Consider the following 16,170-nt stretch of genomic DNA (forward strand, 5'->3'; position numbering starts at 1 on the left):
CTGTGGGGCGAGGCGCGGGGCGCGGGGCGGCGCGGCGGGGCCCCTCCCCCCTGCAGCCTGGCGCGCGCCGGCCGGGCCGCACCGCTGCGGGCTCCGCGCGCGCGGGCCATGTCCGCCTTCTGCCTGGGCTTGGCCGGCCGCGCTTCAGCACCCGCCGAGCCGGACAGCGCCTGCTGCATGGAGCTGCCCGCCGCGGCCGCGGACGCAGTCGGGAGTCCAGCCGCCGCCGCCGCCGCCCTCATCTCCTTCCCGGGGGGCCCCGGGGAGCTGGAACTGGCGTTAGAGGAGGAGCTGGCGCTGCTGGCGGCCGGGGAAAGGCCGTCCGACCCCGGGGAGCATTCTCAGGCCGAGGTCGGGCCTCCGGCCGAGGGGTCCGGACTGCAGCCGCCACCCGCCCAGGATCCCGAGCTGCTGTCGGTAATCCGGCAAAAGGAGAAGGATCTGGTGTTGGCTGCCCGGCTGGGCAAGGCGTTGCTCGAGAGGAACCAGGACATGAGCCGGCAGTACGAGCAGATGCACAAGGAGCTGACAGACAAGCTGGAGGTGAGGACGTCCCTCGTGGGATGGGTGGGAAGCAGGGAGAGCCCGCCCGGCAGCTTCGGGAGCCACTCACCCACCCCACTCCTTCCTTGCTCTCGCTACCTCAACAGAAAATCACCTGAGGGGAGGGGTAGGCTAGAGGGTTTTCAGTTATCAGACCAGGGCAACATTGAATCCACCTGACTTCAGCAAACGGGTCCATGCACAGCCCCAGCCCCGCTGTGGGCCATTCTATATATGTACTGTACACTGCATCTAAAATAGAGCTTACAGTATGACTAATTTATACAGTGCTGAGGTGATGTCTGCACACAGAGAAATGAGGAAGTCGGGAAGCATTTAAAATATGCTCCAGGTTTTCAGAGTAGTTAATCTCTAATCAGGGTGTTAGTCTAAAGCCTTCCAGTTTTGGCGTTAAGGCCTCCAGATGCCCTTGTCTTAACTTCCCGGCAGCTCAGAGTTGTGGGAAACAAGTGCCCCTAAAGGAGCTTTATATAGCCTTCAAATACTCGGGGATTAGGAAATGTGGTTCCATTGCAGAAATCAGGCAAGGCTGGGCTCAGCATGTGACCGTTGGTAGTGGATTTAATTTGGACCTCGGCATTTCTGTGTATTTTGTATTTAAACAGTATTCTGTGTTCCAGGCCTCATGCATGCAAAATTCCATGGCGAAATGCAATCTCCCAGAACCGTATTACTTTAAGTGTTATAAATACCTCTTAAAGGGTCTGTAAGATTTCTGCCAATTCTCTGGACCAAAGTCTTTCTCAGAGCTATGCCTGTTCTTTCCCATTACTGGAAAAGGGCCTTGAAAGTGGTATGGAATGCCAGCCTTTCTAAATTAAAGAGAGTTCTTTTTAAAAGGAGGTGGGGGGGCATTCTGGCAGTGGAATTTTTGTCTGCCTGTGCCTTTACTATTGTTTCCCAGTTCGGTGGCAACCAGTTCTTTTTATTCTTAGTTACAAGAGAATAGTACAGTCCTGAATAAGGTCTGAAATTGACCCTAGTCTGCTATCTTTGCTACTGGTTGAACAGTCAGAATGTAGATTCAGAAACTTTTCAGTAACAAGATTTAAGTGTGTTTGTGGTCTAGCAACATATCAAAAGTAAATCAGGGGGAAAAAAGGAAACCAGTGAGTGCCCTCTAGTTCAGTTGGCCTGTTAACTAGGTCTGCCAGTCGATGAACCCCTGAGATATCTCTCTGAAAAGTGGTTTTGTGAAACCTATAAGTAGACTGCCAAAAAGCAATCCAATGAATTGAATTGTTTAATTTTCACTTGAAGTAGAGGTCTAGAAATAAAAGGGTGCTTTTTTTGAAAATGGGATTTGGTTACATGACTCTATATAAGAATACTACTGTAGAGATTTATACTTGTGATTTGAAATTCCTTCAGTGAGGGACTTGATTGAAGAGACTGCTAATTTGAAAGGAACATCATATCAGTCAGTTTGATTACTGATAGATTTCAGAGTAATCCTGAGTGTGCAATTACACACATCCTGGGTTCCATGTGGAGCCTTTGTACATTTCTTCAATGAAAGAAAAAGATTTTAAAATTGTGTAATAAGAAAGATTCTGTTGTAAAAGAGTAAACTACCTTTAACTTTTTGCTATTGACCAGACAGTAATAAATCATTTAAACCTCTTAAACTAGTTTATAAAATCTTTATTCCTCAACAGGTTACCATATGAACACTAGTGTTAAAAATTTATTCTAATTTCTGGAGGTTGTGGTTGCACCACACTGTGAATGTACTTAACACTACTCAACTGTACACTTACAAATGGTTATAATGGTAAAGTTTATGTTATGTATACTTTTTAAAAAAATTTTTTTAAGATTTTATTTATTTATTTGACAGATCACAAGTAGGCAGAGAGGCGGGCAGAGAGAGAGGGGGAAGCAGGCTCCCTGCTGAGCAGAGAGCCTGATTCAGGGCTCAATCCCAAGACCCTGGGATCATGACCTAAGCAGAAGGCAGAGGCTTTAACCCACTGAGCCACCCAGGCACCCCTAAAATGTTTATTTTTAAAAAGCTAAATATTAATCATTACTGAGGATGAGTATTGGAGGGTTCAGTTATTCTATTTCTTCAAAGTATGTTTGAAGATTATCATTAAGAATTTTTAGTTTTTTCAAGAAGTACATTTAAAAATATTTCATGAAGATATAGTCATTAGGTCCTTCTTTTAATTCTTGTTAATTGACTGAAACCTAATAGAAAACGATTTTATTTGATACTTGCAAGTGAATTTTCCTCACAGTATATTTTTTAAGCAGCCTAGATTTTAGAATGTCTGTTTAGACAAAATACTGTCTAAAGTTTAATACCACCACTCTGCTATATTTTCAATTACATATTTAAGAGTAGAGGACTTGCCCTTTAAAAAGCATTTGTAATTTTCTAGAAATTGTCAGTGGAGTCAAACACATTTTCTCCTGTGAGTGAAAGATTAACACATGAGTGGACTCTGAGACAATGTTGGCTTGACTGTTAATGAGATTGGTCTTGTTTTATTCCCCTCTGTTCCCTTACTACTTCAAAATTAGCACCTTTCTAACTTCAGGACCAACAAGCCATTGTCAAGACTTTTTTCCTACCTATTCATTAGTTAATATTGAATACCTTCCCAATTCTGTGTGCCAAACCTAAGACTTTGTTTTGTCATTTAAAACATAAAGTCTTGATTTTATACTGCTCTCTCATTTAAAGGCACAGTATTTAAAGTCTTTAATGTTTTAAAGGATAACAATTTTTTTTAGCTGTATATCTCAGGTTAAAATGAAGATTAATTTGAAAGACTGGAAGATTTGGTCATCTTTTTCCCACCCTTTAATTGACTATATTGTATTTTATTCATTCACTGAATTATGTTTTCATATGCTTGGAGTTCTAAATTTTTTTTTTTTTTTCCAGATTTTATTTCATTTCTTCTTGGCCGCCTTGGTGGCTCAGTCAGTTAAGTGTCTGCCTTCCGCTCAGGTCATAATCCCAGGGTCCTGGGATCAAGACCCACATCAGGCTCCTTGCTCCACAGTGATCCTGCTTCTCTCTCTGCCTGCTGTTCCTTTCTCTCTCTGACAAATAAATATATAAAATCTTTAAAAAAAAGTAAAGATTTATTTATTTTAAGGAGAGAAAGGATTGAGAGCAGGGTCGGGGGGGGTGGTATGCAGAGGGAGCGAGAATGCTTAAGCAGACTCCCTGCTGAGCCAGAGCCAAATGTGGGGTTTCATCTAGGACCCTGAGATGGTGACCTCAGCCGAAATCAGGAGTCAGCGGCTTAACTGATTGAGCCACCCAGGCACCCCTTAAGGTTTTATTTTTTAGGTAATCTCTATGCTCACTCTGGGTCTCAAACTCACAACCCAAGACCAGGAGTCCCATACTTCACCAACTGAGCCAACCAGACACCTGTAAAGTTATTTTTTTAAGATTTATTTATGTATTTTTGGGATGCCTGGGTGGCTCAGTTGGTTGGACAACTGCCTTCGGCTCGGGTCATGATCCCGGAGTCCCAGGATCGAGTCCCGCATCAGGCTCCCAGCTCCATGGGGAGTCTGCTTCTCCCTCTGACCTTCTCCTCACTCATGCTCTCTTTCACTGTCTCTCTCTCAAATAAATGAATAAAATCTTAAAAAAAAAAAAAAGATTTATTTATGTATTTTAGAGAGAATGAGGAGTGAGGGGGCACAGGCAAGGAAGAGGAAGAGAGAATCCCAAGCAGACTCCTGGCTGAACCTGGAGCTCTATGCAGGACTCCCATCATCTCGGACCCTGAGATCAGACCCCAGTCAAAACCAAGGCTCCCACACTTAACTGACTGCACCATCTAGGTGCCCCACTCCGAAAGTTATTTTTTAAACTGTATTTCTTCTGGAGGCATCTGGGTGGCTTAGTCTCTTAAGCACTGGACTCTTGATCTCATCTCAGGTCTTGATTTCTGGGTGGTGAGTTCAGGCCCTATGACTGGGCTCCATGCTGGGGGTGGAGCCTACTTTAAAAAAAAAGTCTGCATCTACAGTGAGCCCTTTTGCTTTTTTTTTTTTTTTTAATTAAAAGATTTTATTTAAGAGAGAGAGAGAAGTAGTGAGATAGAGCATAAGCAGGGAGGAGAGGGAGAAGCAGGCTCCCTGCTGAGCAGGGAGCCCAATGTGGGGGCTCCATTCCAGGACCGCTGGGATCATAACCTGAACTGAAAGCAGAGGCTTAACCAACTGAGCCACCTAGACACCCCTGCCCTTTTGCTTTTAAATCTTCTACCCACTAGGTCCTTAGTTTTTTCCCAAAATATGAACTAAGACAGTAACTTGCATTTATTTATATACTTTTTTCTTCATAAATTAAATATTTAGTTTTCCAAAACCTTTTTAACATACAAGATCCCCTTTTTTCCTATTCTAGCTGAGAATGAATTTTCTCTTACTGCAAAGGTAGTCTTTTCCCTCAACTACATTTTCTTCTCCCTTCCTTAGGCCAATTCTCATGATTTTAGTACAGTGTTTTTAAAGGGCCAAACAAGTAAAGTGAAAATAATCACATAATGAGAGTCACTAATAGATTTGGAGAGGCAACGCAGAGGTCCTTCCTTGTATTCAGTGCTTGGTCCACTTAAAAATTAGTACTTTTTCATTGTATATCCTAAACGTAGGAGAATGGTGTTTTTTTTTTATTCTTTGCAGAAATCCCAATTTCTGTAACAACCAATTTTAGATGGGCTAATGATATTAACTTTCATTTTTTCGGGGGTTTCAATAAATTTTTATTATTTATTTTATTTTTTTTTTAAGATTTTATTTATTTATTTGACAGACAGAGATTGCAAAGTAAGCAGAGAGGCAGGCAGAGAGAGAGAGGAGGAAGCAGTCTCCCTGCTGAGCAGAGAGCCCGATGTGGGGCTCGATCCCAGAACCCTGAGATCATGATCTGAGCCGAAGGCACAGGCTTTAACCCACTGAGCCACCCAGGCGCCCAATAAATTTTTATTTTTTTAAGAATGGTTTCAGGTTTACAGAAAACATAGAAAGATAGTACAGTAAGTTTCCATATGCTACAAACCCAGTTTCCCCTGTTATTAACATATTATGGTAAACTTGCCATAATGAAAATAATCAATACTGATATGTTGTTAACTAAACTCCTCAGTTTATTCAGATTTCCTTAGGCTTTACCTTTTTTTTTTTTCTTTTCCAGGATCCCATCCTGAATACATTGCATTTAGTTTTTCGTAGTATCCTCTTTGCTGTAACACTTTCTTAGACTTTTCTTGTTTTCGATGACCTTGACGGTTTTGATGTTAACTTTTCTTCTTTTGTTTATTGAGGTATAGTTAAGGCATAATGTAACATTATTAGTTTCAGGTATAGATATTAACTTTTAAAATAACACATAACAAAATAAATATATTAAATGAATAACAGAACAACCCCTTACCTCCACAAGTCCCAATATGCTGCCTAGAGTTTACTGGTTAATTTCACTTAGTTGAAAATACAATTCTAGGAAACCTTTCTTTGAGTGAACAAAGGGCTAAATTCTGTATGTTCATTAATAGGAAAGTCTTAATTGATTTTTTTCAGTGTTCTGGGAAACCTGAATTAGGAAGTTTGTCACATGACCAGGGAGCTCTAAGGACAGAATAGACTGATCAGCACCAACTGTCTCAAACCCTCCCCCAACTCCAAGTGGATTGGATTGTTTTAGTTGCTTGGTTGGGCTGTTCGCTAACAGCTGTTTGCTGAATATTTTTAAGTCTCTCTGTTCTTTTAGAACACAAGCCTAATTTATCTGGCCTCTCAGTAACACTGTGATTACTGAATTCTTGCTGTTGCCTTCTGCTCAATCTTTTTCATTTTGGAAAAACTGAATAAAACCAAGTATCACAATTTTAGGATTGCAATTAGCATTTGTTTCTGCATTTCATCTTTCTGAAGTCTCTACGGTGACTAAAACATTTTCATTTTTGGAGTTTGGCAATGTTGAGGGAAGCATAGAGCAGAAAGTTCTCATGCTGATGAGAAGTCCCTCCCTTGTCCTTCTTTTCCCTGCATGCTCCAAACGGAGGCTGTATAAAATATAACTATAATGTGACTTTTTCAACAAATACAGTAGAATGATTATATCCAAGTGAGTTATCTCCCAGAAGTGGTCAACCTGGGAGGCCATATATTGATTTCAGTAAAAATTGCCTTTGCTAATGTGATCAGAATTTTCATTTCAGATCACTGGTTTTATCTTTTTGGCATATTATTTTGACTGCTTTTTGATGGCATGTTTTCATCTTTTGGGGATAAATTCGACTTTAAGAAACATCAGGTCATTTAGAGCAAAAGAGGAGAATAAAATGACAGGACGAAATGGAGTGATCTCTTTTCTAGACACATATTAGATGTGAAGTAACAGACTGATTTTCATTTTCATGTTTAAGTATACACTGGCCTTAAGGCTTTCCAAAAGAAGCATTCCAAAAAATATTCAAAGAGTGAGAATTTGGATAGAATAAGAGCATACCTTCCCAAGTAGAAAAGATGACTGACTACTCTGAAGAAGATTCAGATGCTCATCTTAGCTTGTTGAAACAATCAGAATGCTTGATATCAACCTTCAGTGCATCAGAATTTCCTGTAGAGCCAATATAGATAGGCAGATAGATGCATGTCTAGACTTCATCTCATTCTTGACAAATCACAGTCTTTGGGATTCAGGTCCAGGAGGGTATATTTACAACAATTATATCAGAGCTTTTCTGAGAGCCCCCCAAATTGAGGACCATTGCTTTAACTTCTTTTTAATATACTGTGGGGTATAGACTTCACTTTCTTGTACATAGTATGCTTTTTAAGTAGAGCGTACTTGGCTCTGTAAAGAGACATCCATATTTGTCTCACAGAAACAAAAAGATACTCTTACTTCCTTCAAAAGAATCCTTTTTTATTGAGCTGCTACTTCAAGCCATCTGTATTTTTACTGCATACCATTTGTCACACACAACTTTCTACTTTTACCAGTCTCTCCCACTAGAATGAAAGCTCTGTAAACGCAAGGACCCTGTCTCTTTTACTTTTCATTGTGTCCCCAGCACAGTGGCTGACCCATAGTAGGTAGTTAAGAATGAATGGATGGATCAGAAATAAATATGCAGGGCTAATGGGCCATGATTTAAAGCAGATCTGAAGCTGAACTTGCTTGATATCAAAATATAATACCTTATATCACAACAAATATTTACTGAATTGTGATTTAGAGCACTAATGGAGTCCAATGACTTAAACACAAATCCCAGCTCTTTCTTTTACTGGTATTGACCTTGAGCTTGTTACTTGACCTCTTATCTTCTGTTACCTCATTTGTAAGAAAAGGTGGTTAATCTGAAGGATCTCTGGAGTTATTTCCATCTCTGAAAATTCCTTGATTCTAAGTGCCTGGTATTATGCCAAGCATAATAGATGATTCTAAAAGAAGCCTTAAGGACTCTCTTAAGTTGTTTAAATGTATAGTTCACCAGTTAATTGGATGACTTGTTCAATTTCAACTGAACTCCTAAGTCCACAATCCATTCTCAAGAATGAGAATAAACTTAGTAATATTAAGCATTTTAAAGAGGAATGGCATTCTCTTTGTGAAGCCAGTGCCGTCCCTACTTTGCAAGAAAGGAATGTTTTTGTAGCTGTGAAATAGGCAACTTTTCCCATGTGGCAGGGTGTTTTGTTGTGCTGACTGGCTGGGAAAAAGAAAAGTTAGGAAAGTGTGAGAAGAGAAAAAAGCAAAAGGCTGTGAATTTTGAACAGTTTTTAAATCCTCTTCACTTCTCACCTAGCACTTAGAACAAGAGAAACACGAACTGAGAAGACGATTTGAGAACCGAGAAGGGGAATGGGAAGGGCGTGTGTCAGAGCTGGAGAGTGACGTGAAACAGCTTCAGGATGAGTTGGAGAGGCAGCAGGTTCATCTGCGGGAAGCAGATCGAGAAAAAACACGGGCCGTCCAGGAATTATCAGAACAGAACCAGAGGTTATTGGATCAACTCACCAGGGTAAGTCACAAGTTAAGAATTTATGGTACAGAAATACTGAAAGTTGAAACCAGTGTGATGTCAGTCATACATATGGTAAGAGGAGTTCTGATTTTTGTTGCCTTTTTGGCTGATATCAACAAGTTAAATATTTTTCACCTATAGAACTTTAGCTCTGTGAACTGGGAGTCAGGAGCCAAAATCCCTTACCTGCCATTAGTCAGCTATAAGACTTTGACAAACACTTAACTTGGGAGTTTTTTCGTTTTTAAAATGGAAGAATTGTGCCTAATGATATCTGCCTAATGATATCTGACATTCCAGAAAGCTCTAAAAGTCTATGATTCCTTACTTAGAGAAAGTCTGTCATGGGTAAAATTATGTTAATGCATTTAGTTCAAATATTAAATGATACTATCCTTAAACTGAAAAGCTTAGGGAAAATTACTAGAGCTAAAGGTTTTCAATGATGTTACATTTGTGAACATATGTTTCTTCATATTATTTAAATGTGAAAGGAGGTATATGCATATCTATGTTTAAAACTTGTTCTTTTTATTTAATATTAAGTAAAAATTCTTTACTTGTATCTTTATAGGGTGGTGTCATGGAAGTACTAATTAAGTAACCAAGGTCAAGACTATGAAATTATTGCGAGGAAGGAGTTTGAGGGCTGAATAGGTAGAAATCTAATTTAAATATAGAACATAACTTTTTAACAAATATAGGAATGTTGTTAATGCCCTAGTCTTTAAATCCACCTACTTTTGAAAATTAAGAGCTGGATTTATAATGTACTTCAGTCCTTCTTATGTGTTGAAAATAAAACTATTAACTCTTCAGTTATCAGAAGAAAAATGAACTTCTAGTCTGATTTTATCCCATAGGTCTGCTTAGTTCTTTGGAAAAGGCTTAGCTAGAGCAGCACATGGTAAATACTTGGCATTTCCACTAATTCAGTGGGTAATACCCTGTGAAGTTATTTCATTAGTTTGTCATAGTTGCTTCTCTTGGGTACCTTCGTGTCTTACTGGGAAGTGTGAGGTAAATGCTACCACTAGCGAAAGGAAGAAGAGGTAGAGGAGAGAATGGAGGTGGGGAAGAGGGGAGGGAGACAGGTAAGGAAGAGGGGAGGGAGACAGGTAAGGAAGAAGGAAGGGAAAAAAGAGATGCCTAATAACTTGGAAAGTAGCTAGTTGCAGGAAATATGAGCTTGTGCGAAAGGTGAGAATCGGATGATAAGTAGAGCTAAAGATCTTGCCTGTGGGCTTCCCGTCTAGGGGATTACATCATCATTTGATTGGCTGGGAGGGAAGAGTTGGACAGTTCCTCAAGAAGTCATTTCAAGGCCAGTTCAGTAGCAACATTTCTGACTCCGTTCTAAAACCTTTTGCAACCACTGGGAAAGGATTTTGTAAGATTTTTTAGGTTTTGCATCTTCATTCATTATTCATGAAAGATGAAACTAACTGGATACACCTAGCCAGATTTATTTATTTGTTCAACAGCATTGACTTAATACTTATTCTGAGCAAGTGTTTCTTACGGATACCTATGCAAGGAATACAGCAAACCAGAACAATTAAAGGGAAAATGATTTCTTGGGAGTAAGTTCATGTTACAAAATAATGTCAGGAGAAACAAACTCAGTTCTGCTCTCTGGTCTGGGGAAAGATAGGTAGCCAAGAGAGATGAAGGGAGAAAGCAGATATTAACATGACATGGTGAAAGAGCAGAGAACTTGGAATTTACATGCATGTTGAATCTTAACTCTGCTTCTCATTGACTTGCTTGTGCCTCACTTTCCTTACTTATAAAATGAGAGTAAAAATCTGTACCTTATACAAATATTGTTGAGATGAAAGTAAGATAATGTGTTTATATTATGCTGCACTCTATGAAGGTAAGGATTTCAGTGTTGATGGTTGTTTCAATAAAGCAGTACCTTTATAGTTGAGCTTCCTTTGCCTAATTTTTCTGTAGGAAATCCTGACAAGCTGTTCCCAAGAGGGCGTAGGGGGATATAATTTCCATTAGATCTAGATTCTTGTTATCCTTTCTGGCCTTGAATATAGGCCCTTGGTGAGTTTTGTGGCTTTTTCCCTTTCTCTTTTTAAGCAGGACAAGCCCCTGGGGTTTACATCAGCAGCCAGTTTAGATTGTATTTTAGCATTTTATTAACTGGGCACTCAGAAACTAGAGGAGTTGAGTATTTTGAAGTGAATTAAGATTCTCCTTGGACAAGATAACCAGGAGAGATGTAGTAGAAGGCCAGGCTTTGTTACGATGTATATAACATGTCTTTATAAACATGAAACGTATAATATCTAAGGTGTAATATAATATTTCTGTGATGCTTCTGTCCAAGGTTATTTTTTTTAAGTTTATTTATTTTTTTAGTAATCATACGCAATGCAGGGCTCAAACTCATGACCCCGAGATCAAGAGCTACATGCTCTTTAGACTGAGCCTGCCAAGCACCCCCAAAGTATTTTTAAGTATATTTCTTTTGCCACCATGGCCTCCAAGTTTTTTTTTTTTTTTAAACAGCTCTATTGAGATAGAACGCACATACCATAACATTTACTTTTTAAAGGTATAAAATTCACTTGATTTTAGTGTATTTAGAGTTGTGCAACCATCACCACTATTTAATTATAGAACATTTCACCCCCCGCCGAAGAATAAAATCCTATACCCATTAGTAGTCACTCTCTATTCCTCCTAACCTCCTACCCCATGCCCTGACCCCTGATAACCACTCTGTTTCTATGGATTTGCCTGTTCTGGACATTTCATATAAATGAAATCATACATATGAGATTCTTTGTGACTGGCTTCTTTCCCTTAGCATGATGTTTCAAGGTTTATCTGCATTGTAGCATATATCAATATCTTATTTTTATGGCTGAAGAATATTCCATTCTATGGATATAACACATTTTGCTTATTCATTAGTTGATGGACATTTGGGTTGTTTCCACTTTTTGACTATTATGAATAAGGTTACCATAAACATTCATGTACAAGTTTTTATGTGACCAGGGTTTTTTTTTTTTTAATATTTAATTTATTTATTTGACACAGAGAGAGGGAGAATAGGCGGGGAGAGGGGGGCAGCAGAGGGAGAGCAAGAAGTAGGCTCCCCACGGTGCAGGGACCCCCATGTAGGGCTTGATCCCAGATCCCTGGGATCATGCCCTGAGCCAAAGGCTGACACACAGCTGACTGAACCACCCAGGCGCCCAGACCAAGCTTCTTTTTAGCTCTAAAATAAGATGCTGTGTGTGTGTGTGTGTATATTCATTATTATGGATAGATATAGATATAGATATATACTCCCATGAGCTTCTGGATTCTTATCATGAAGGAAGAGATAGGTATTCGAATTTTATAGCTGGGAAAACTCGAGGGACAGAAAGACACATGGCTTGTTTAAGGCTTTTCTGATTTAAGACTTACGGTCCCTCTGCCTCATTTTCACATTTCTGAGGCCGCAGTTAAGGTCACAGGTTTTGGAGCCAGACAGCCCTGGGCCAAACACCAACTCTGCTGTTTACTAGCTGGGTGAACATGGGCAAGTTTTTTCCACCTTTTTTAAGCTTAGTTTCCTCCTTTGTAAAATAGAAACAAACAATTACTACTATTGCCTGATAGTGTTAGGAGGATTAAATGAGATAATATATGTAAAACTCTGACCACAGTGCCTGGCATATTGTAAGTGCTCAGTAAATGGTAGCCATGATTTATAATTATCATGTCTTCTTCACGTAGAAGGGAATTCTGCATCTAGTCAAACACTGGAACTCTAACTTGATGGCAGAAGAATCTGGAGTGTTCCCATTTTAGTTCCTGAAAATGTTTTGTCTTGCAGTTAAATCTCTACTCAGAACTATTTGAGTAAAAGTGATCCTTCCAGGAGTTGAGTCAGATTCATTCTATGGCATCTCATATCCCCTGGACACTGCTTCATATACTCTGGGGATACCATTATTCCAGTTTATTTGTTCATTTGGACAAAACGCCCTCTAAATTCTCTTCTAGCTTCTAAGATTCTGTGAGTCTCATTTTTGTGGAACTCAGGCTGACATATTTGGAGAAAGTGTAGTTCACTTTCTGAGTTAGAAAGTAATACCACGATGGCATTGACAGGGTTTAAAGGGGGCATGTTAGACACCTAACATCCTACCTCAAAAGAAGAAAGAATACAGTGGGCCTTGCTTTCAGGAAGTGAAGAGGAGAGACATGGGCCATGCTTGTTGCCTAAGAAGAATATTTTCATGTAAACCTTAGAGGGGAGGTTTTTTGAGAATCCTTCTAATACCTAATACAGTACTTTTCACTAGCATTGCAGCAGAATCCTCCAGTGCCCCCAGATGATTTTCTTCCCAATAGCAGCAGCAAAGATAACAGAGTGTTCTGATCAGTGTTAAAGTGTTCTAAAGTGATCATTCACTAATTTAACCTGTTACAGTTTATACCACAGTTCAGGCACTGTGGAAACTTCTTAGAGCTTGCATGTAGGACAACAAGTCAAAATAGTGATTTGAACAATGTAGAAATAGTCTGATTCTTAATAATAATGATATCAGTAATAAGCTTCTTTAGCCTTTTCAGCCTTCTGAAGCAGTTGACATAAGATATTTTCAAAATGAATCTCAGTAGTATTAGAAACTTCAGTAAGAGATAAGTCATTTCCACAGGTTATACTAATAAAACTGCTCACATGTCCTTGTTAAACACTAAGTCTAGACTTGAGCACTTGTTGACCAAAGCATAGGAAAAATAATTGATTTCGTCTTAAAAAAAAAAAAAGAGGGGGAGGATTTAAAATTGCTTAGGGGCTACTGAAGTTTTCCTTCCCAGAAATACAGAGTTTTAGAATTTGTAGGGAGTGGCTAGGAAATTTTCTTACACTTTTCCTCTGCAGTCTTATTCATGAAATATCGTCTGTACCTTTTCTCCCCCCTCCTTCCCTCACCCATAAACCTACCAACAGAAGAACCATATGCTTAATCGTAATCCCATTTTCTCTACAAGGGGTCAGGGCTTCAGACTGCAGGACTGAATATACCCCGTCTTAGTGACTGTTTATTATGTGCTGGGTTATAATTTTTGAATAATTATATAGATTTTTGCATTTTCCATTTAAAAAACCATGACAGGCTGCCTGGGTGGCTCAGTCGGTTGAGCATCTGCCTTTGGGTCAGGTCAAGATCCCAGGGTTCTGGGATCGAGCTCCATGTTGGGCTCCCTGCTCCACGGGGAGTCTGCTTCTCCCTCTTCTTCCGCCCCTCTCCCTGCTTGTGCTTGCACGTGCTCTCTCTCTGATAAATAAATAAAATCTTTTAAAAAAGATAAAAAACCATGACATACTTGAAGCACACAGAAAACTGCAGAGAATAATACAAATCCACCTTTGTAAAATGTTAACATTTTTGTCATATTCTGATTTTTTAAAGAGATAAAATGTAACTGATAACATTTGATGATCCCGTGTCTTCTCCATTTTTCCATTTACTTTTCTTCCTATTCATATGTTTATATCATACACACGCACACATGTGTGTGCATGCATATAAACATGTATTCTATTATGTATACTATATCCATTAACAATGTGTAATAATTTTTCCATGTTTCAAGCATTTAATAAATGCCAGCACTGTATTCATATCATTCTATACCTCATTCTTTTGGTTCAAGGTTGTGTTTTAGGGATTGACCTATATTAATAAACACAGTTCCAGCTCATTTATTTCAGTCATTTATTATTTGATTGTGCAAATACAGTACAATGTAGTTTTCATTCTTTTGTTGATAAACGTTTAAGTTTTTCCCAATTTTTAATTATTTCACACTTTCCTATAGTATATAGGAGTATGTATAAGTATATGACTATTCTTGTACCTTTCCTTCTTCTGCACATATATTTGAGTTACTCTGGTAAATCTAGGAGTGGAATTGTTTGGTCCAAGAGTAAAGACCTCTCCAGCTTCATGAGATATTGCCAAATGACTCTCCAAAATTGTACAAATTTACATTCTTACCTAGCAGTGTGCGTGAGCGCCAGTATGTGTGGTAGTCCACATCTTCACCAACTCTTGCTTACTGTCCAGTTTTAAAAATCAGTCACTTGTATGTGAAATGGAATTTTACTGTTGCGGGGTTTTTTAAATCTTTATTGTTTGAATTTTTATTTCATGAATTGCTCGTGAGGTTGGGCATCTTTGTGCTTATGTTTATTGTGAATCACCTGTTGGTATCCTTCACCTATTTTCTTATTGGTGTGTAAGTGTGTTTTTACAGGTGCTTGATACTGTTATATTTTCACTTTGTTTATGGAGTCTTTTACTAAACAGAAGTGTGTCCTATAGTGAAGTCAAATTTATTAATCATTTTCTTTATGATTTCTTCTTTTGTGTTCTGCTTTATTTTCTGTTTTCCAAGTCATCAAGATATTTTCTCATGTTAATTACAAAAACTTCAGGCTTTTTGCATTTGGATCTTTATCTAGAGCTTAACTTTGTAGTGTGATATGACATAGAAATACAGGTATGTTTTCTATATGGGTTACTGTCGCAACACTGTTTATTTCCCCATGGATTTCTAAAGCTATATGGATTTTTTTAATTAAAAAAAAATCCCAACATCTATTCTTGACTGAAGAGCCAAGATAACTTAAAAATTTTAGAAAGTTGTAGAAAGCTGTATTTGTTTGCTGGGCTGCTATAACAAAGTACCACAGACTGGGTGGCTTAAACAAAGGAAATGTATTGTCCCACAGTTCTGGAGGCTGGAAGTCCAAAATCAAGGTGTTGTAAGAGTTGATACCTTTCTAGAGCTATGGAGGAAGGAGCTGTTCCAGATCTTGCTCCTTGGCTTGTAGATGGCTGTCTTCTCCTTGGGTCTTGTGTCTCTTTCTCCCATACTTAACTCTCTGTTCCCAAATTTCCTCTCTTTATAAGAACAACATATTGGATTGCAGCCCAGCCTAATAACTTCATTTTAATTCGATTACTACTCTAAAGATTTTGTCTCCAAAAGGTACACATTCTGAGAAGTAGGTAGGGAAGGCTTCTCCCTGAGGAGATTAACATTTGAGGTGGGACCTGCAGAGTGAAGAATCAGCCACAGAAGAGATGGGAGAATGCATTCTTTGATGGATGCTGTTAGATTGTAAACTCTTGGGGAAAAGGGACTGTGGTCTGGCTATACACATCTGGCTTGTTTATTTTTATAAATAGGTATCTGGCGGAGTGAGCATCCAATAAAAGATAGTTTTTTTTTTGTTAAATGACAAGCTAACATACCTAATAAAGAGATGTTTAGAACTATAACTTTCCGAAAAATATGCTGCCTTTCCGTGCCCTCTGTGGAAAAGTACTCTTGGCTGTTTCAGATGCATTCTTAGGCTATATGTGTGCTGTTTGGAAACCAGTGGGCAAAGAGACCATGGACGTCAACAGTGTGACAGGCAAGCTGCTGATAATGGTGACTCAGGTGCCTAGAGATCAAGTGTTGTCTTCATAGATACTCCTTCTGCATAAAAACCCAATCTTCCATAAATTGAGAAGAATGACTACAGAATGGACAGAGTTTTGTGTAGTTTTTT

At 39.0% G+C, this 16,170-nt stretch overlaps 1 protein-coding gene across 2 annotated transcripts in view; it reads left to right on the forward strand.

Annotated features, from left to right (window-relative positions):
* Window positions 1–108: 108 nt before the first annotated feature.
* The window catches only part of LOC111156440 (BICD family like cargo adaptor 1), a 99,369-nt gene continuing 83,307 nt past the window's right edge, over window positions 109–16,170 (forward strand). Inside the window, exons 1-2 of one of the 2 annotated variants that reach the window (XM_022517350.1) lie at window positions 109–543; window positions 8,361–8,576. In XM_022517350.1, the coding sequence (XP_022373058.1) occupies window positions 109–543; window positions 8,361–8,576 (651 nt within the window). The remainder of the gene's footprint in view (window positions 544–8,360; window positions 8,577–16,170) is intronic. The other variant, XM_022517349.1, reaches the window with a different exon arrangement.

Source organism: Enhydra lutris, unplaced genomic scaffold, assembly GCF_002288905.1.
Source record: "Enhydra lutris kenyoni isolate GAN:26980312 unplaced genomic scaffold, ASM228890v2 scaffoldscaffold46, whole genome shotgun sequence".
NCBI lineage: Eukaryota > Metazoa > Chordata > Mammalia > Carnivora > Mustelidae > Enhydra > Enhydra lutris.